Source organism: Phaethon aethereus, assembly GCF_964289735.1.
Source record: "Phaethon aethereus genome assembly, chromosome: 3".
Lineage (NCBI taxonomy): Eukaryota > Metazoa > Chordata > Aves > Phaethontiformes > Phaethontidae > Phaethon > Phaethon aethereus.
The window spans coordinates 6,664,489-6,687,123 of NC_138576.1; the positions used below are offsets into that span (position 1 = coordinate 6,664,489).

The window sequence follows — 22,635 nt, forward strand, 5'->3', positions numbered from 1 at the left end:
ATAAAGTCTTGAGCAAATATGCAAGTGCAAGGGATGTGTGTATATGTATATACACACACACAGAGATGAAACACTGGATATTCAAACACACATTAGGATTCTGAGCTCAGCAGACAATTAAGTAGTATTGAAAGCAATTTATTAGTGTAAAGCACTGAGAAGCAATCGGTTTCCTGTGGTGCTTATATCAATACTTGCTTTTTGGAAGACTGCCTTCAGCACTGCAGAGCACTTAATTTCAGCTGCATAAAATGTTCTGTTCAAACCTTCCAGATAATTCATCCTCAGCTTCAGTTCAACTGCAATGTACAAGTTGGAAATGTTTGAATTCAGAGCTGGAGTGAATGTATAAACTGAAGTTTTACATAACTCAGGTTTCATGTATCCAAACACATCCTGGTAACACACACCAATAATACAAACAAACTTTTAAAAATAGATTATCTTCTAGAAGTATGTTCTAGTTAGAGGAAGTAATTTGAAAATGAGAACCTACTTCATGAAATGACAGAATATGCACACAGCAGTACCCTCTGTTTTTATAATCTGCAAGAAGCAAGACTGTTATCCAGAGAAAAAGCAAACAGCAAGAGGAAAAAAAGCACAGGTAAAGGAACTGTATGAATTCTCATTTCAGATATTTTCTCTAATTTTACTGACAAAGTAGGCAGGCACCTATCTCAAGTATGTAGGAGGCCACAATGAGAGTTCCATAGGTTTTTTTGATCTGTCAAAACGGGTTTCAGTAGAAATCAACTAATCAAGAACAAAACTATCTGTGGAAAAAAAATAAATACTAGTTTCATTACCATTCAACCATGGAAGATATAAACAAATGGAATACTAAATAATTCAAATGGAAGTCAAAGCAGGAAAATCAGCCTCAAGTTCTGTGAAAGAATTGAAACACCTTCGTTCTCATATCCCAAGCACATACCTTCACAGCACATCTATATTAGTGTTTCAGTCACCCCATTTTTGGATTAAAGGCTTCCACATGTTTTACTTTTGTCCTTACAAGGAAGGAAAAAACCATCTGGAATATTAAGTGTTTTGATAGATGCAAATAAAACTGGGTAGAAAATACAGAAGTCTTGATATCATTCCAAGGTTTTCAACTATTATTCTTCTTTGTAGATACTGTATATTCTACAGTGGTTTGGAAGATCAGGTAACAGGAAGAAAGAATGTTTACAAACTTCTTTTGACACCCATTTCTGACTTACCTGCACTTTCAAGTTCAGCCCATTACTGCTAGCCACATGTGGGTTCAGACACTAGCAAAGCGTCTTCAGCATATCATCTCTGGCACTGATGTTCATCGAGATTGAAGTCACACTGCTTTCCATCAGGATCTGCCTTCGCATTCTGCTTTCAGGGGTGTTGAGAGTCTTTGGAGCACCCCTTGATTTACAACAAGGTCTCAAAAGAAGGTGCACTCAACCTTTGATTTTGCACAACTCTGAAATGTGTTCTTTGTCCCTCAGTAGATGTTTCTGGAATTACTGTCCCTATTTCATATGCAATACTTCCACGAATAACTAGCCTAAGCCCTGACCACATACATGTTTGATGCTATGATCCCAAGATGTCACAGAAGAAATCTCCAGTCAACCCAGCAGTCTTAGACTGGTATCAGGACACTAGAGCTACCTCTACATGACAAAAGTGGTGTCAAGGCCCATTCTCAAATCCTGAGGCCAACTGTCAGGGAGTAGCAAGAGCAAAGCTGCTCTATGAATGAAGATTAGCTGGAAGCTGAGGGTGACCACAGTGCAGGCAGAGCCCTCACAGACGAGGGCCCATCCGGCAGCATCTGAACAGGGTGGGTAGAGCAGAATGCTGGTCACAGCGACCATGGCGCGCTGGCCACAGAAAGTCATGGAAACAGATGGGACCAGAGACAAAACCAGAAAGGCTGCAACATAAGTCCAAGGCTACAATGTGGTCCAAGGACAGGACTCGAGACAGGTAGGCCTATGTAATTGTTCAAGCCAGGAATAAAGGCCCCATCCCGAGCTTAAATGGAGCTCCTGGACCAACAAGCAGAAGGTGAGGCTGGTCACAGTAATTGAAGCCTATTGGTACACTTGGGGCCCTGACACACATTGCCATGTGCTGGCCACATCTATGCTAGTAAGTGATAATTTAATTGTTTCAAGGAAACTGTTAACTCTTAGTTTCCAAAATTACTGTTGGGAATGATCCCTAGGACCATGCAGTCTCCCAAACCATGCCTGGAAGTTGTTAGAAAGTATTGTTTGTCCTCAGCCAAAAGTGTGGCATGGACCACTTCGGCAATTCAGCTGAAAACATTATCTCTCAGTATTAGTGCTGGAACACCTGCCAGAAATTATTTCATTTACAGCAGCAACACAGCCTAAGACTATAGCATTAATTATTACACTTTCATGCTTATTAGGATTGAATTTCTTCCCAGTAGATACTGACATTCAGTTGAATGACCCAAAGCAATATATCAATTTAGGTTTTAAAGAAAACTATGACAAGCAAGACAAAACAGAGGTTTCTCTTTAAAACAAATTTAATAAATAGGCTATAAACTACTCTAGGATCCAGTTAGGCTGTACTCCTCCAGTTCGCCCCTTTTCTCAGCTTTGTTACTACATCAGGTATAGCCAACTTTATTTGGCTATTTACCTCACCAGGTAGCACTGCTGGTATTGTTCACCGAGGGCAACAGAATCTATTTTACCAGCTTTGCAAGCAAGCACAATAAAGAAATTATTTCAAGTCTCACTTCCTAGCTATATTTACAGGATACCATAGATGGAATATAACAAGTGGAATGAGGAAAGAGTTAATAAGATAAAAAAGTACATGGCTAGAAGCTGAGTTTAGACAATAAGCTGCAATACACTGCGAAAATTAAGACCTATGGTCACCATAAGCAAACATACTGCAAAAGAACACTGACAGTAAAAATTACTCTGTAAAACTATTTTCCAAGGCTGAAATGAACCTCAAATACATTTAGGGTGAACACGGTTGATCAAACTGCACAAAGCCAGCAAGGATTAAAAATTGTATTTAATATTCGGGTGGCAGGGTATTTAAAACTATATTCCTTAACATATGTTACCTTTCCTTCTTCCCACAGCTGAAGAGCTACATGGTACATAAAGGAGGCAGCAGATGGCACCCGTGGCACTTATACAACCACAGCACACACATTCTGATGTCCTTTAGTTCACACACAGTGGATTATCCACAGAAAACGTGGCTTTTTCTGTACCAGCCAAGATTTTCCTTTATACAGTGTAAATAGTCTAACAGGGTATAAATTAAGTTTATCTTCACTATCAAGGTGACTTGCTGCATGATTATTAGGTGCAAGGAGAAATCAGAAAGAAGTGGAACAGTGCATTTCACTTTCATAATTTTAATCTTAAATTCTACAATATTGGTGGTTTTACCCAGTTGTCCGAAGAGATGCACTTGTGTAAGAACCCCAGTTTCAAATATCTTCCTTTAGTCCACCCTACACCCACCTAAGATAGGACCTCGGGGTGGGGGTGGAAAACACACACCACAAAACCAAAACACAAAAACCACATACAGATGGTGATTAAGGTGTACCATAAAGCTCAAACACACAGAAGGCATTAATAAGAATCTAAAGTTTTCCTAAAAATCAGTATCACAGTATACTGACACAACTACGTTTTATAGGTCTGGGGTTAATAGCAGTCCATATGCTACAAGAACATGGATAAAGGATACCAGAAGAAGAAAAAGCAAGGTAGGTACCAAATATTTCGAGGAGACATCCAGAAACTGTATACCGCATATTTGTGGTACATATAAAACACTAAATCCTACAAAAGTCACTGTCCTCACATGACTTTCAGCTTATGAAGAATTTTCTGAAAATCCAGTGTCTGTTGACATTTGCATTCAGATTCCACCTCCCCCTTCAGATATACAACCAGAAAGGAGTTGGTGGTCTGTTTTGTTTTTGTTTTTTTTTTTTTTTTTACATTGGAATAATCCTCATTCAAAGTGCAGATCAGTGCGAGACCTACTAACAGGGGAAGGAAAAAAGAACAAACAAGAAAGGCAGGCCTGGAAAAATACAGGATTGTACTGGGAATGCGAGGTAGGGGTTTCACAAAAATCTCATCTTATAATGTATTCAGTAAAGGTATTGATAAGGCCATCTCTCTCTGGTTTAAGACTGACAAATATCAGAAGAGGATTTAATTCTTAGACCTGAAGTAATCGCATGAAACGCAGATACATAGTTTGAAAACAACCATTTAAAACAGCTTGTCCATTGTCACTATATTATGTCAATCTGATAATATGTTTTAGATCAGCAGAATAACTACAGTGAAGTAGTGTTTTGAATAGATAATAGATAATCTCAACTACGCCTCAGTAAGTGATAGCTATGTCCACAAAAATTTCTCAAAATTTAAATACATACACAGGGCACTGCATCTGCTATATATAGCTTAAAGCAGCAGGGAGTCAGAAATTCTAACTTCAGTTTCAAAACTGTGAAGGTGATAGATTAAGACAATCAGTAAACAGTTGGACTCAGTGATCTGAAAGGTTTTTTCCAACCCAGATGATTCTATGAATAAAGCCATTTATTTGGGAAAAATAATAAAACTTACACCTTTTAATAAATGTAAGTAATCTGTCTTCCTTTTTTATATTCCAGTTTCAAATTACCTTCCTAAGAACCACTCCTGTACCATTTGTGCTACGTGTTTCTCCTTCTAACTACAAGACAAACAGGAGCAATTAGAATGCTGGTATCAGAAGCTGCATTACAGAACACACAGCAGATATAATGGACACTATGTTTAAAGAAACACCTGAAATGAACTGGTTGTAGTAACAAGGAAGATTTGTAGTTACAGATACAGAAGATACAGGGATTTACAGAAGGACACAGGAAGGAAGGACAGCATCACATCATTTTGTGATTTATTTCTGCAATTCCTGCTGACAGCAGCAAACTTTAAAGGAATTTGGAACTGTCCATGACCCAAACCTTTAAGGCAGATGGTAAGAAGCAGCCATGCACATTTATTCAGAGGAATAGGATCACTAGCAGGTAAGAACAGAATGGGTCTAGAAGTTACTCAAGTAAGCATAAATCATTATATAAGCTGAATTTTTTTCTTTGCTTGTTAAACACAGATTCTTGGGAGAATCCACCCAAAAGCTTTGCAAGGTCAAGTGAAAGCAACTAGTGCCAAAGGATAGTGTGTGTGACAGTAAACCTCGCTAACATATATTAAATGTTTGATATGGCATAGGACTGCCTCTGGATCAAGGCATGCGCTGTGTCAGTGCTCTCTGTATTTGCGTATGGGCCTGTCCCAGGAACTAAAGAAAAACAAATACAAATAACTCTAGTTTCCAAACTGGCAGAAGGCTGATCTAGATAGCCCTGTGGCTTGATGCAACACGATCTCGGCCATGTGAAATACCCCCAGGGTTAAGGTGATAGGAATGGGTATTTCAGCCTGAGTGAACTGATGGTATTTTCAGTGAGGGATACCACAGACTCTGGCTATTAAACTTAAAAAAACCCTGAAACCACACAACAAAACAACCACACAAACCCCAAAGCTTTCAACAAGAACTATCTTGAAAAATAGATATACAATCGCCATTCAGAAGAGTCGCGAAGAATAAAAACAGAAGAGACGTGCATTGCTTGACTTTTATCATGGTTTTTAGAAGTCAGCCCCATGGTGCACCCCAGTGTTACAGAGGCCTTAAAACAGAGGCCAACTCCCCCTCAGTCAGGGGCTGGTACCTCATTTCCTCAGCATCTTCTGAAGTTCTCAGTTTCATTCCTCCCCTGTAAGCTGGCCACACACTGGAAACACGGGGGTGAAATGATCAAATTTCTCCCCAATACTAGTTCCAGTAACATCAAATGCAACATTTCTAAATGATTGCATGCAGCAGTCTTACAACGTCTTTACGCTTTTTAGACCAACTGCAAGACCAATTAGAGACAACGGATACTGATTTGAATCCACCCTGATGCAGCATAATAGACGCTTTCGTTACTCTCTTGCCAGGGATACCGTGATTTTTTTTTCCCCTCATCCTACTATCATCTTAACTTCCAGCTCATTAGTGTCTATCACAAGGAAAAGGTTTCTCTTATCCCTCCGAGACATACACATTACATCTGCCATATTTGCAATGCCTCCACTTCTGTATTAAGTTTCAAAGCCGAGTACAAAAGTCCTGTAATGTAAGCAGCGTAAAGTGTCCATAAAATGCAATCAAATCGGAGTGAAAGAACCTGCAGTTAAAATCACATTAAAGCAAGACAATAAAAGAAATACAAGATACATTCTTTTTAAAAGCATTCACGCACTCGCACTACACAGGGAACTAAGAATTTGAACAAACCCCTTAGCTGACAGAATGGCATAGTTTATCAGAAGATCTGTTGCCTGAAGATTAGATCTGAGAACAGATCTACAGATCTCTACAGCCGTGGAGAAATCCTTGCACTACTGCAGCCAATGCTAAAACGTTCATCAACCACAAAGCAGCATGAGTTTATCTGGCACAGAAGAAAATGTTTTCAAAGGCACAGAAGTAATTGATAATTCACTTCACCTTGATTCAACTCTGAATATGATCTCTCACGTTTGTGCTCAAATCTATTGCAGAATTTATCTTAACCAATGCCACAGTCTCAGAGCTGCTGCTTCTCCACTCTGTATTACCTCAAATGACCTTCCAGTATCCCTCATTTTCTAAGACTACATTCCTTTTCAAGCATTACCTTGTACCTATCTCTATTAAGCATTGATTTATTAATTACATTAAACTCTGGTGCAGTATTCTTAACATATTTTATATGAAAGATTTGAGAAATTCCCTTAAATAACTGGTAATTAGAGTTGTAAATTTACTGTTTTCAGTGCCATTAAGTCAGAATGTAGCTTCTGTAAATGCACTGTCTTTATGCATTGGTAATGAAGGCTGACCTTCATTTAGAAGTCTTTTCCTTGGGCCAGAAAACTGATATCAACTTGTGGATGGATTAGGACCTCTGATGGTATTAAAATAAGGAACAGCTGCTGCACTAACCACATTAAAATGGCTTTACTGAACTTTTTGATTACTATCAGCTGGAAAAACAGTATTTTTGTTGACTTCAGAATGACAGTTTGCTGGAGGGAGAAGGGCAAAACTGTGTTTGATTATTAGCAGATATTAGCTGATAAGAACTACTTAGAAAAGTCTGGTTTGTTCCACTACAAACTACATAAAGGCAGCTTTTCCCTTTGAAAGACGTAGCTCTGGCTTGTGTCAGCAGATACCAAAAGGGTTGACTTCTTGCTTTAATATGCACTGTGCCAACATAAGTTTCGATTAGATGCAAGGAAGTTCTGTAGAAATCATTGCTGTGTTTTTTTCCAAGTGTGCTCTGGTGTCTATCTTCTTGGCTTTATATTGCTTTACAAAAGCATGTTACACCTCAGACCGCCAGACAAAAAAAAAAAGCTAAAAAAGGTAACACAGGTCAAGAATAGCAAGTATCACCAGTTACAATAAAGCCAACCCTCTCACACTTGCATAAGATTACATGGACAGACTGCTGATAAATTCTCTTGCTTATCATCCCAGAAAGCAACATAACCTGCTATCATCCTGGAAAAAAAAAGGCTCAGTATTCCACGTACACGCAGTCAAACTATCAAATATCTTCAAGCCGGATAATCAGAAGGAAAAACAAACACCACCACCAAAACTCCTCGGTCAGCAGAAGTCTGTGTCTGAACTCCATGTCCCAGCTAACACTAGCAGCAAGTTCAGAGGGAAGGCATACTAGCCTCAGCGTTCCAGGCCACATCTCAACTTCCTCAAAGATCAGAAGGCATTTAAGTCCAGGAATTTAGTTCAACCTGTTTACAAGAGAAAGACAACTGCAAAGTGGAATCTTAATCCGAACTTGTACAGTGTTTAGGGATATTTAAATCAGACCTACCCAGAGTTTATCCTACTATGTCCACTGTGCTAGAGAAAGAAGTAATTAACAGAACAATTCTTTACTGACTTACAGGTAAGACCTTGCAATTCCCTCTGGCTCCCAGAGCCTATGTTTTCTCATGCCACAACAGAAGGTCATAAATAGGTTGGGTTGGAAGGGACTTCAAAGACCATCTAATTCCAACCCTCCTGCCATGCGCAGGGACACCTTCCACTAGACCAGGCTGCTCAAAGCCCCATCCAACCTGGCCTTAAACACTTCCAGGGATGAGGCACCAACAACTTTTCTGGACAACAAGTTCCAGTGCCTCAAAACCCTCACTGTGAAAAATTTCTTCCTTATACATAATCTAAATTTCCCCTCCTTCAGTTTAAAGCCCTTACCTCTTCTCCTATCACTACATGCCCTGCTAAAAGGTCCCTCTCCAGCTTTCTTGTAGGCCCCCTTAGATATGGGAAGGCTGCTCTAAGGTCTCCCTGGAGCCTTCTCTGCTCCAGGCTGAGCCCCCCCAGCTCTCCCAGCCTGTCCTCCCGGCAGAGCTGTTCCAGCCCTCGGAGCATTGCTGGGGCCTCCTCTGGCCCCGCTCCAGCAGGTCCATGTCTCTCCTGTGCCGAGGGCTCCAGAGCTGGACGCAGCACTGCAGGGGGGTCTCCCCAGAGCGGGGCAGAGGGGCAGAATCCCCTCCCTCGCCCTACTGGCCACACGGCTTTGGCTGCAGCCCAGGATGTGGTTGGCCACCTGGGCTGTAAGCGCACATTGCCGGCTCCTGTCCAGCTTTTCCTTCACCAGGACCTCCAAGTCCTTCTCGGCAGGGCTGCTCTCCATCCATTCTCTGCGCACCCCACATCTGTGCTTCGGATTGCCCTGACCCATGTGCAGGACCTTGCACTTGGCTTTCTTGAACCTCATGAGGTTCACATGGGCCCTCATAAACTCTGACATGGATTTACCAACAACTTCGTTAAAATATGTTGTTATTACTCAAAAGTATTTTGGCAGAAATAAGAATAATAAGAATATTATATTCCTGTACAAAAAAAAAAAAAAAAAAAAGAAATACCCTGAATGGTCCTTTCCCAGGAAAGATTTCCCACCCACCCTGGTTTCTTGAGATAACACGTTCCCTCTAGACTGCAGAGTAGAGCATGACCACAGAAAGCCAACACTAGAAGAAATTTTCCATACTTGCTCTTAATGAGAAAAGTACATTTCCAAATTTAAAAAGCAGACCATAATTGCTGTCTTGTGTGTTCTGGAAAGAACATTAATCAGTTTATTTTTGTAATTTACAAACAACTAGTATAGCTAGATGCTTTGAAGCACTACTCCAAATTTCAGCTGCTATGAATACAGGCCTACCTTTAACCCAGTTGGTCTTTTGCCAAGCACATTCTCCCATCAAAACAAGGGCATCTGTACTACCAAGCACCCTGTGCATGGATGGGAAAATAACCCTGAGTACTGTATAAATTATTAGACAGCATCCACATTACAGCCAGTAGCATTTCAGGCCCAGAAATACTCGTTAACTTTTTTTGTTTGGTTAGTTAAGTTTTTTTGTTGTTTAAAAAACAAACAAAACCCACACATTTTCAGAGCAGAAATTGAACATTGATTGAATCGAGGAGTATTTAGAGTTTGGTAATTCCTGGAAGCCAACAGGCCAAGTGTGCCTTCTACTTGCATGGGATTAAGTGGGCATATGCACAGATTCAACTTGACCATACTGTTTGAACTGCACAATCTTAGTATGCCCTTTGTGTTACTTCGAAGGCTATCAAATCGTAAACCTTACGCATTTTTCCAGAAAGACAGTAGAAACACTGAAGCCTTTTAGTAACAGCCAGAACCACCTAAGAGAAAAGATAAAAAGAACGTCTAAACCACACTAGACCAACAACTCCTTACAGTTCCATTAGAAATTCTGCAGATCACCTCAAAGAAAATTAGTGTCAGACCCTATATATGTACACAAATACATGAGCTGCCTTCAGTACCCACAGCAAGTTGTCCTTGTTAACAGCAACAATAACAATCTTAAATAATCTCCTTCATATACACGTATTAAAATTCTGAATACACAAACCACACCAAAACTAACTCATTTTCTTCCCCTGAACCAGCAAGAACGCTCAACACCTCCCAAATGTCAGTGAAGGTTAACTTCACTACTGCCCTTTCCCCAGTAAAACCTCAGCACCTGTTGTGGTTCTACAGCCCTGGGGAGCTCCAGACACTCATGTTCTGTGGATCTTAGTGCCAGTCACGTTTAGACAGTTCGTATGATACAGTATGTCTGACTTCATGAAGTGACTGGTTTTGTTATCTGAGCTGCTCAATATAGCCCACAACTGACCTGTGAGTAAGGCACAGAAGCGGCAGCTACACAGAGGAGCTGTTACACCAGCATCCCATTCCACGCGTCAGAGCTGACTAACAAGGTCCAGCAGCTGTAACATAAAAGTAAGCTAAGGTAGGTTTATGAATGAAAAGTATCAACAGCTCTTCTAGGTTATAGAGAGGACTTATATAATGGGGCTGAAAAAGTTGGGATTATCACTCCAGCAGTCAGATGGGATCTCAGACGCAAAGCATTAAAGTTAAAAGCTGAAATACTGTGTTGCACTGATATGGTTCACAGAAAATGCATTTGGAATTAGTTACAGAATAAATGCCATAGAAAATGAATTTTTTATTCTGCATACTTCTCAGAGCAAGAAGAGCCTATGATATTTTAGTGCCTCCATGGTCATACAAAAAAAGTAGTTCTTAGATGTCTGTAAACCACCACGCGGGGAAGAGTGCAAGACAGGATTCCCAGAGAGTAGTTATGATTCATGAAGTGCTGAAGGACACTGCTCCTGCTGCCTTTCTTTGCAAGCTCTCTGCATCTAATAAAATAAAGATACATATACAGCATATAGTAAAGAAACACTTCAAATTTTACAGAATGACAGTGAGTAATATTCATCCCCATTTATAAAACAGAACAAAACAAAGCAGGTAAAGATTCCACAGCACAAGGCACAGTCTGCTTCAAGTGGCAGTTTCTGATAATGTTATCATATCAACGGACAACAACCTTAAAAGGTAGAAAAACTGAAAGTAAAACAAAGCAACAGCAAGTGTACCAGGAAGGCAGAATGAAGCCTGCATTCCTTTCCAGCCTTGGAGCAGTGACTTCATTTCTGCTAGGGTGACCTTCCACTAAGTCCATGCTTGAATACTAATATTAGACTAAAAAGAAGCGTGCGACCCTCCAAATATAATGGTGACTCAACACCTAGAGGTTTCAGTGATGTAATATGACCAAAGAGGTTCTGACTTCACAATCTGGATTTTTAAAAATGAAGTCAAAAGGAAGAGATCTTCCCCTGCAGAAACAAAGCCTGCCTCCTAGAGCATCTTCTTCAATTACCCTGGAGGAAAAGGGAACCAAAGAAACATTTCACACACAGCAGCAGACATACTGGCTCCACTTTGTTTAAAAGGAGCTGAACAGACACATTTCAATTATATGCTTCCTAGTCAAAGTATTAGTAGAAAGTTTCCATTCCAGAATTAACATATAAAAGTTTAAGACAACACAGCAGAGCACTGAACAGGCCGGTGTCTTTTTACTGCACCTTAAAAATAAAAATAGCAGCATGAAGATGGGCTTTGTTGAGAAAGCTGAATACAAGTACAAAGGAAAAAAGGTTTTCCAACTAAGGCTATAGAGTTTTCTTAAAGCATCATCCTTGGACAAATACTCCAGCACTCACTTGAGGTAGCCTCAAATCTTTTTCAAGGCCCAAGCACAATAATAAATATTTTTTTAAAAAAAAAAGAGTCGTCAAAGGAAGTCTAATGTAAGCTTCTCTAAGAATTGCAAGTAGTCATCCAATATATGTAAATGAAGTTGTAATGTGAAAGAATCCCTCATGAAAATAGTAACTTTTCATAATTAAGTCCTTCCATTAACATCGGATTATCTTTTCCATTGACTTCTTAGTTCAGTGACTTCTCTCCTCCCTTCCCCACCCCGCCTCCATTAAGCTCACAGTTCAGGAAATGCATTTTTAATCACCTTCATTCCCCAATCTTGCATTACACACTGACCCTCCTCATCAGAAGAATTAGGATACACTTCAAAATATGTTCACAGAATCACAGACTGGTGGAGGTTGGAAGGGACCTCTGGAGACCATCTCATCCAACCACACCTACTCAAGCAGGGCCACCTGGAGCCAGCTGCCCAGGACCACATCCAGATAGCTTTTGAATACTGCCATGGAGGAAGACTCCACCACCTCTCCGGGCAGCCTGTGCCAGTGCTCAGTCACTCTCACAAAAATAAAAAAAGTGTTTCCCGATGTTCACAAGAAACCTCCTGTATTTCAGTTTGTGCCCGTTGCCTTTGGTCCTGTTACTGGGCACCAGTGAAAGGAGCCTGGCTCTGTCTTCTTTGCACCCTCCCTTCAGGTGTTCGTACACACTGATATAACACACACACAAGCCTCACCCCTTCTCTTCTCCAGACTGAACGGTCCCAGCTCTCTCAGCCTTTCTTCATAGATGCTCCAGTCCATCACCTTAGTGGCCCTTCACTGGACTCTCTCCATTATGTTCATGTCTTCCTTGTACTGGGAAGTCCAGAACCAGACACATGTTTGGTCACTGTATTTCCTCATGTAGAAGTATCATCTTCTATTGGTTTGAATTACATTGGCAAGAAAAAGCACTCAGAAACTGATTAATCAATCTTTATCTGAAATAAAACTATCAAGTTTAATAAGTGCTCCTTCCAGTTTGAGTCAAAATAGTGGAAAACAAGAAGAGCATACAGCCTCTAAGCAGCTTGAGGAAATACATCCTTTCTTCACACAAGCGTATTCGAATAATGACAGTTTTGTGTAGGCATCTCCTGAGGCATTACAGCATCTGAAGAAACCATCTTAAGAGACAACGATGCTTCACTTTGACAGTGTGCTTACCAGTTTCAGCCTGAAGGAAATTAACACAGTCACATTACAGAAAGGATGGTTTTACAAAACAGTGGTATTTTCATATAACAAAAGTACAACAAAAGGGTTACTGACTGGAAAGCCTGAGGGCTATGTGTAGCAATTAACTGTTAAAACACATACATATCCACCCTTAGGAGTAATCAGAGTCATGCCCTTTGGCTCACCACCACAATTGCTTTATCAGGAAAGATAAAAGGAGCAGCACCTCCCATTCAGTCACGCTACCCATCAGCCAAAAATAACAGTCTCAATTTTGCCATATCTTGCTCACGTAAGTAGTCCCATCAGTTTTTCCAAGCGACACGTGGCAAATCCCAGGGTTTAGGATTAATTTTATTTTTAGCTTCATTACACTAAGACTTCCATGGCTCAACCAAGTCAGTGCTGCACGCTCCAAAAACCAAAAAGTCTGCCCCTACCATTAACAGGTTGTATGCCAAAACAAACAATCAGAACACAGGACAGTGATGGGGACACAGCTGAATGTGATCCCAGCTTTGCAACAGGCCTGTTGGATAATCTACTTCACACTTTTGTTCTGCCTTAAAAACTAAGAAGCTCAGTATTTTCTAGTCACATTGCGAAGAAGGTACAATTTCATTTTCTCCATGAAGGAGCAGGCTGTTCATGATGGGAGCAGAGATAAGCAAAACCACCTCCCTTCAGTTGTCACAAGCTGTTAGTGCATGGAAGCTGCTAAGCCATCCTGTGCAAATCCTTAAATGCCTGTATTATTGACCCAGCTATCCCAGGGATTCTCCTGACCCAAGTAGAAATTTCTTTCCAAGAACACAGGTCTGAAAGGTAGGGAAATATGTTTTGACCAGATGCTCTGTTCTGTACCTTGGATCAATATATAATTAAACATATGACTGTTAGCAGCACTTATTAATTGTGATTGTGAGAGATTTTAAACTTTTGTAGCTTGACAATATTTTATACTGAATTCATGTGTGCTCTTATCCTGCAGCAACAGTTAATAATAGAAAGGACCACTGGTATTAATCAACCGGGAACACAAGTACATGGTCTACAAGAATAAAAAAAATCATAATCAGCTCCCCAGGTCCTTGGCTTTAATGAGAAATCTGAAGGTAATCCCATCTAGTTATAGACTTACGGGAGTAACTACTTACCTGCAAATAGAGCTGTTCAATCCCTGTCACTGACAGATAGTTTGCAGACATGCGCTTGGAACAGAACATCCACCTCCACCACCCAGCTGCTATTCTTAAGACACATCCTTAAATCCTGCAAGTCTTTGGGGATTGCTATCCCACATACTTAAATAATCACCCATTTCATTTTCTAACTAAGCCATCAGCTAAATATCAGAATACAGCTCTCAAAAGGAAAAGCTCATGAGGAAGCAAGTGGGGACACAACCTCTCCTGGATGAAGAGATATTATCTAGTTCTAGGCAGGCCTCTGTTTTCTTCCTTTAAAACTGGACTTTCAGACCCCTTCAACTTTAGTGAACTTCATTACCAGATGGTTATAAAATTCCACAAAATGGCACAACATAAATGCAAGATGCTTATTAGCAAAGGGACTTCAATACAGTAACATGGTGCACTGTTTTCCAAGATTGCAATTTAGAGTGTGGGGGGGGGTTTATATAGAAATATGACCATTTTGTTTACTGCTGTGGTATGAACTTTTATTTTCTTTCAATCTGTATTACTCAAACATACACAAGACATCATTATGGAAGACAAAAGTTGTCTAAAGAATTAAACCAAAACAATTCCACTTCCGCAGCCTCCACAGATACCATTTTCAGTACTTTTAACAGGAAGTTATCCTTACAAGCCTTGTTTTATTTCCCTTTCATCTGGTAATTTCCCCACTAAAAGACCCTTTTCCATCCTGGCCAGCTTCCGTCCCTGTGAATCTCTAAGTTTTTTCTGGATACCTCAAGCTGCCAGTTCCAGCCAGAGACCACTTTACCACTTCCAGCTTGTTTCTGAATTGAAAATTCTGGACAAGACACTCAAATAGTCTCAGATGTGCCTGTAATAATTAGCCTAGACTAATTTCATCAGACAATAAAGCCCCAAGTGATCAGTTTTATATTCCTGACATCTCCATCAGGAAGAATACTAGGCTAAGAAACAGGCATTGAACATGTCCTGCAAAAGCTGTTTGTTTTGGGTTTTTTTTTTTAATTTTAAGAGATATTGTTTTCAACATTTTGTTTTACACTAATTGCAGAGTTAAAAATATTCTCACAGAGTTCTTCTTGTCTTTATCACTATCATTCATTTTAGATTTTCCAGACAAAATAGCATTTCAGATTAACTTAAAACATTTGAGACCGTATCACTCTCTAGAACTACCTGAAAGGAAGTTGTAGCGAGGTAGGTATTGGTCTCTTTTTCCTCAAATTAACAAGTGATAGGACGAAAGGAAATAGCCTCAAGTTGCACCAGTGGAGGTTTAGATTGGATATTAGGAAAAATTTCTTCACCACAAGGGTTGTCAAGCATTGGAACAGGCTGCCCAGGGAGGTGGTGGAGTCACCATCCCTAGAGGTGTTTAAAAGATGTGTGGAGATGGCGCTTAGGGACATGGTTTAGTGGTGGACTTGGCAGTGGTAGATTAAAGGTTGGACTCTGATCTTAAGGGTCTTTTCCAACCTAAATTATTCTATGGTTCTATGAAAAAATACAAGAAAGGCAACCTCCCATAGTGGTACGTGATCAGCGAGTTGAAGAAACTTTACATGTTTAACTTTGCCACTTCCATCATGACTGTAACTATGGTTGCTATGAAGACACATACTTGCATTTCAGTATTCTGCAAATCTGAACAAAAGAAAAACGTTTTTCTTCACCCTAGTTGACAAAACAGCTTTTATGCATCATGGCAGAGTGCTGTTGTCACCTTAGAGGGAAATCGTATTTGAAATCCAGTTTCTTAATATGAGACAGATTAAACTACCTGTTTCATCAAAACTGCAATAAACACAAAACATAAGGCATATGTTTCTCTTACATTGAAAATACAGAAACGGACACTGTACCTTACTGTCCTCATCTTCAAACACGGACTGGTGAACATTACAAGCAAAGAGAGAATTCGGAAGATCGTTGAAGTCAATTATTTCATGAAAATCTTCCTCTGCAAAACATCTCTTTAAATCGTTGTCGTCATTTATAGAGTAGAGTAAGAACTGTCCTCCGTCCTCCGGGATGAAGCCATAGTGACTGAGACCTCGCATTCCAAAGAAGTATGAGTCTCCCCTCATTCCTGGCAGCGTGGAGAAGAGAGAGACAGTTACACTACACTTTTAAATACATCACATACACAAGTTAACACAGAAGTTCTTCATCTGGGGGCTTAGTTTTCAGAAAGTATGTTTCATACTATTTTAAGACAACAATTGACCTCTGAAACCGAGCACTAAGACTAGTCTCACCAAGGCTCAAATAGGGACTTCGCTTCAGTTTCATTTATTAGACAGAAAAGACCTAACTGCATCAGCACAAGCTGCTGAACACAACCAGAAGCAAGGCATTACTTCGGTGCCCCGTGCCCTAAAAGAAAATGCTATGTTGTATTTGGGTTTAAGTGCCAGGTTTGTTATGGGGAAGGCAGGCTGGTGCTTCTGAGCTTGTAGGCAGCTTAGAAAGTGTAATGCACTGGGCAAGAAGAAAATTATACCAGGCATCAACTCAAAGGCAAAAAGTAGTAAAAAAAGACCCTGTTGGAAAGCAGCATGGACACAGAATCGTTGAAAAACAGTACAACTAAGACACATCGCTATTACAAAGAATAAAGACAATTTTTTCCACAGTTTAAGGACAGAACATACCCTGTTTTTCCATACCCATTAGCAATTTCTTTGTTTGCAACTTAATTACATTAGGAAGCAAATAAAAAACTTAACAGAAGAGTGGACTCAAGAGATGATTCTCACCACCTGTTAGGAAAATTCTACTGAATTTGGAGACTTTACCCCAAATCCATCAGAGTAGAAAGGTAATTAAGACACACAGAAGTAACAAGCCCATACATAAAACAGTGTCACTACTCTTAATACAAGAGTATTAAACTTCATACCAGCTAAGGGGAGTATGTAAACGTCCAATTAATTATCAATGTGTTAATTAGTATAAATTCAGGAATTTACCAATCCTTAGTACAGGTGTATTAGACATCAACCTGTAACTTCTACAGAGCTCCAGTAAGCTGACTAGAAGTTATGCAGAAAAATTATTAATTCCCTTATATTTTTGTTTCTTTCAATAACAATATGCAATTATTGGCTGCTTTTTCTCCTCATAACATAAGGAGTTAGAGAGTTACATAAACAGCGTGCTCATCTGTTTCAGATTGCCCTTACTATTCTCTATAAATAGTTGTAAATATTATTTCAAATACACTATTTAGGACTAGTATCCAAAATTAAACCCTGCAGGCTTATTACACTTAATCGCAGTAAAGCAAAACTAAATTATGGAGCTAATTTGCCACGACTGACCTTTCATATAACCTCATTTCTGCTACTGCTCTGAAACGATGTTTAGCCCGTGACAGAGCACATTGTTCCATAACCTTATGTTACAGAAATGTCAGTAATTGTTATTGCTGCAGTCTCAGGGCTAACAATAGAAGTCTTCAAGAAAACAAGCTAAAGTCATTCTCAAAAGTACCAGTTTGGAGCACTGAGTCTGCATTTACCGCGCTGTCAAATTATGTGATCGAGACAGATTTATTAGTCGGTATTAATCAGACCGGCTAAGGTTGGAAGGGGCCGGCAGAAGTCACCTAGTCCAAACCTCAAGGTCAGACTAGGATAATTCAGGACCTTGTCCAGAGGTAAATGTTGTACAGCAATACCACTCATGGTGCATATAATGATCTGCAGGGCACTGGTAGGTCACAGGATCTTAGCTGTCCTCCTTTTCCGGGTACTAAACTATGTTACACAGCTAAAAACAGAATCGTTTCCTAGTCCTGTATTCTATGCATGTCATTTATGAGGATGCAGCACTGTAAGGAAGCGGGTGTAATGTGCAAACCTCAGGCCAATTACCCCTTTTTACTGTGTCAGCCTGAGGACAGGTTTTTAGACTATCAAATATACACTAGTTTTTGGGTGTGGTTTTTTTTTTTGCCAACCTGGTCTGATATTAGCACAACTCTCACCAACTAATTTCAGTTTAGGAATTTAATTCTCACTGAAAAAAAAAAAAAAGCCTGAGCAAATGACAGAGGAGATGGCTACAATTTTGACAGTATACACTAGTGTCGCAGGAACTCTGTATCACAGCAATATTGCCTCTGGTATTTCAACCAACTCGCTTAAGCCTGGTATTACCACACATTTCTATGTAAATATACCCAGGTAAGTACTATAAAGAAATCCTCACAGCAGACACTACCGGGGAAGAAACTTAAATTCAGAATGTATCAACACCCTACCAGAAGATATTAATAGATCATCTACTCCAAATACAATCATCTGGAAATGTGTTTGCCATCATGTCTAGCTTGTGTCAAGATGAGACTCGTTGCTTTTAGGTTTACAAAGATAAATCTCAAGCCCAGTATGTTACAAAATACAATTTACATGTAGAGCATGTAAATACAATCTACAGGTAGAGCAGACTTTTGCCAGTGAGTGTGAAGTATTGAATTCACATCACACAAACTACTTGCAGTCAGTGAAGATACTGACTATTTTATAGTCACACTGGGTAAAACCCTTCTTCCCCCACAAGCATTAAGCTGGAAGAGTCCACTCGGCACAGACGGATGTTTCAAAGCCAACTTTACACAACAGACTCAAGACGATAAAGATGACAAGCTGATATGCAAAAGTTGTAGGAATTTGGATTATGAATTAACACTCAATAAGCATTCTAGTGAGAAGAGGGGAGATTAAGTGGAACTGGGAGTAGTGAAAATTAAGATCTACAAGAATGTCATGGGATACAATAAAACAGGAATATGCTGTCTGAATGGAACTTAGAGTCCAAGTAGAACAATGGAGGCAATACAGTACATTGATTTGTTTTCCATGCACATCTATCTACTTGTATCAGCTGATTTCTTAAGCTGTACTTTTTAGTCTAATAAATAAGTTCCACTTTCACTGTAAAGTATGATAACAATGTTAAAGATAACTTCACAGCAGCTAACAAATTTCATACAAGCTGTCCCCAATGCATAACAAAGCTATTACGGTATGCAAAGAAGTAAAGAATCTCAACGTATCGACAGAAGTCAGGAAAGTCTACAGGTTTCTTTACTACATCATTGTTTGTTTATTTTTTTCTCCTGGGAGAGCCATGTTATAAGGTACTAGATAGGAAAGGAAGCTTTTAAATTAATTTAAGAAATAAGCAAACCACTATGACAAGCAACAAAACAGCAGGATTTTAAGTTACAACCACGAAATTCATGTTTTTAAACCACCTTAGTTGGCAATAAGGAAATGAGCATACACAATAGCAGGCAATTCTACAATATATAGGCTTCAAAGTTCCGTCTAAGATTAGAAAATAATAAATACTCTTACATTATTAGGCAGTAGTTTTGCTCTGCCAGAGCTCTAACAAGAAAGGCTGGCTCCTTTTTACAGTCAATTCTTGAGACAGACTTGCTCGGAGGGACTTGGGCATTGGCCAAGTCTTCTTAATAAAGTTACTGTCTCACATGCCATTTGACAATCTCTTTTTCAAGACTTGTAGGAAGGTGTGTATACATGCACATGCCTCTTCTACATTTAAGATATACCCAGAATTCTAGCAAGTCAACCTACAATACCCTGATTATTAAATCTTCTGCCCAAGTTAAGATGGGACCTGCACAGATAAGAACATCTGTATGGAATAACTATTAATAGTTTCACAAATTATACTTCACTATACAAGGGCCATGTATTGCACAATATTAAGCACAGCACCACAATTAAAATAGAAATCTCACTAAGACATGTATGTTCCCCAAGAGAAATAAGCTGCCTATGAGCCTGAGCTCAATGATAATCAGAAGGGACAAACATACTTGAATCAACAACACTTGTTGGCACACTTCAAACCCTTGGTCTGTAAGTTCAGGCTCTGACTGGACAAACTAGCACCTCTGCCAAAAGATGCAACATAATCTGTCACGCACCTCAGGCTTCTCCCTTCCAAGACCAGCCGCTTCCTATACACAGATGGGCCCCACACTACCTTTTGCAGTGGAGAAAGCATCTCCTGCTCGGATTCACGACACAACCGCACAAACTGATTTAGTTAAAAGACCAGGCCTGAGGAAAAAAGTTCGGGTTTAACTCTATTAGGTAGATAACTGACCCAATTCACTTCATGGCTGCATAAATATTTGTGGCAACCAGAAAAAAAGAGAGCCAAGTTTGGGAATGGACAGGTGACAGCAAAGGTTAGGATTGTACTTTTCAGCAACTAACCTACTTAAAGCATTCATGAAATTATAATCTGAGTTCTCACAGCTCGGCATGAATTTCATAAGAAGTCACCATATCAGAAGTTATCTTCAGCCAGTCATGAGCTGGAAATCTTACCTTTTTCTGCATTATTTATAGTGTTACACATATATATAACACATCATAACTACATATCCTTCATTATGTCTACCAAACACCTCAAGGCTCAGGTGTTTTGCTGCTAGTGTTTTGTGGCTTCTTTGAGTTTACTTAGCCACTTCAGGCAGTTCTCTGTCAAAAAAATATCACCTTTCCAATTACTGTACTAATTTAGAACAGAAGAATTTACATTTCAAATCCCTTAAAACAATTCATTCTAAATCATGTATAACCCATGAACTGGATTGCCATATAAAATAAACCCAATTAAAAGTAATCTTTTATGTAACTATACTACAATCACTGGCTCACATTCCCATTTATATCGAAGCTACTTTCGACAGCTTCTGATGAAATACGTTAACTTCCCTCCTCTTATGGTTCCTTTTATATTACCAAAAAAACATAGGACAGCCACATAAGAGTAAACCGTGCTCATCTAACTTTTTAAATGAGTTTGAGTTCAAACCGAGTTGCGCATTTGCTCCTCCCTTCCCAAATCAGGATTTTTTTTTTTTTCCAAATACTTAAGATACCAGAAGTTATCATACAGAATTTCAAAAGAAGTGGCAGCACCATTAAAAAAATAAGGCATCATCCAGCACTAACATTGATGCCAAATTCATTCACCAAGTTCTTAACTGGGACCACACTAGTAAACTCCATAGCAGGATCGTTCCTTGTAGAAGGCTGAGATACCGAGACATCAACAAACCTGAGCCCAAGTTCGTGTAACCTCCAGCTAATGCTGACTGCTTGCCATATCCGTTTATCCCTTTTGAATCAAGTTCACCCATATGTAATCTGTGTTCCTACGTTACTTCTGAATTTGGTGTAGGGTTTTGACCCTAAACTTTCAAGTCAGAAAATACATTACACAGAATAGAGTAGCCCAAGAGTGCGGTACTATTAACCCTTGGAAAACCATAGCATCCGCTACCCTTCCAGACCCTCTGGGGAATTGCCTTGTCACTTCTTTCTGAAATTCATATGCACAATTTGCATCACATTACACTGATGTAAGTTATTTCAAATTTCTCCTCCTGTGGTCAAGGGTGCAAGAGCTTGTCATTTGTGACAGTTCAAAACACAAAGCAAATACCCTTCCCACTGGAACAGATTAGATCGTGTCAGTAACCAAAAGCTCTTTAGAGATTCCAGGTGGGAGCTCAGTGTTCGTTCTGTTCCCCTGCCGTCTTTAGATGTGGTGCACCTCTAATTAAAATTAACAGAGACCAGCACAAAATTATGTTCATTGGCAAACAGCAACAGCTTACTGAAGTTTCTATTTGAAAAACTGTTATCAAAAAATATTGCTTTTTTAGCATAAAACTGAAAGGGCAATGAGGTACATCTTGTTAGGAAATTAGACCCCTACAGAGCAAAGAACTGAAACTTTGCAGCTGAAACTTTGCTGAATGAAGACAATTTGAACACAAAGTGTTTGAATGGACCAATGCCTTATATATCACTAAGCATGTATAGATTTATCCATTGTTTTTATGGAAACTAATAAGGCATTTCCTTGGTGACCATTTTCCTGTCTTAAGAGTTTTTAAAAAGAGTCCTTGAGGGACATCAAGAAGCAGGCACATCTCTCTTGAAATTGCTAGGAAACTTTACTTTTTTTTTATTAAACACTGCTTTCCATGACAAACAACGTGACTAAAAATAGAATAAAGCAAACAAAACGTTACAAATAGAAGCTTTAAATATAATCACTATAAACTAAAAGTGTTACTGAGTCCTGAGTGCAAACCTGAAAACATTAATCTACAGGAATTAAGAAAATTTGGGGAAAAAAAAAAACAAAGAAAGAAAAGTTGCAGCTGTTTTTCTAGGAAGGTCCAGAAACAGTGTAAGTATTCCCAAACAACAAGTTTCACCATAATTCGGGGGGGGGGGGGCAGGAAGGGGAGGAATAAAAACTACTGATTAAGATTTTCCGGAAACAATCAGTTTTTACTTAAAATATTCTTAACTTAATGAAAGCAGAGTCATCAATTTCTGTAGTGTTATCCTAAGGCTGCAACTCCTGCTGAAGTCAACTGGACCCACACTGA

The 22,635-nt window shown here is 39.4% G+C and overlaps 1 protein-coding gene across 2 annotated transcripts in view; it reads right to left on the bottom strand.

The window, feature by feature from the left end:
- Nucleotides 1–16,264, bottom strand: part of RCAN2 (regulator of calcineurin 2) — a gene marked incomplete at both ends in the record, with an annotated part of 77,638 nt that extends 61,374 nt beyond the window's left edge. Inside the window, one exon of one of the 2 annotated variants that reach the window (XM_081997754.1) lies at nt 16,040–16,264. In XM_081997754.1, coding sequence (XP_081853880.1) covers nt 16,040–16,264 — 225 coding nt within the window. Of the gene's footprint in view, nt 1–16,034 lie in introns of both variants that reach the window. The other variant, XM_081997753.1, reaches the window with a different exon arrangement.
- Between the last annotated feature and the right edge of the window lie 6,371 nt (nt 16,265–22,635).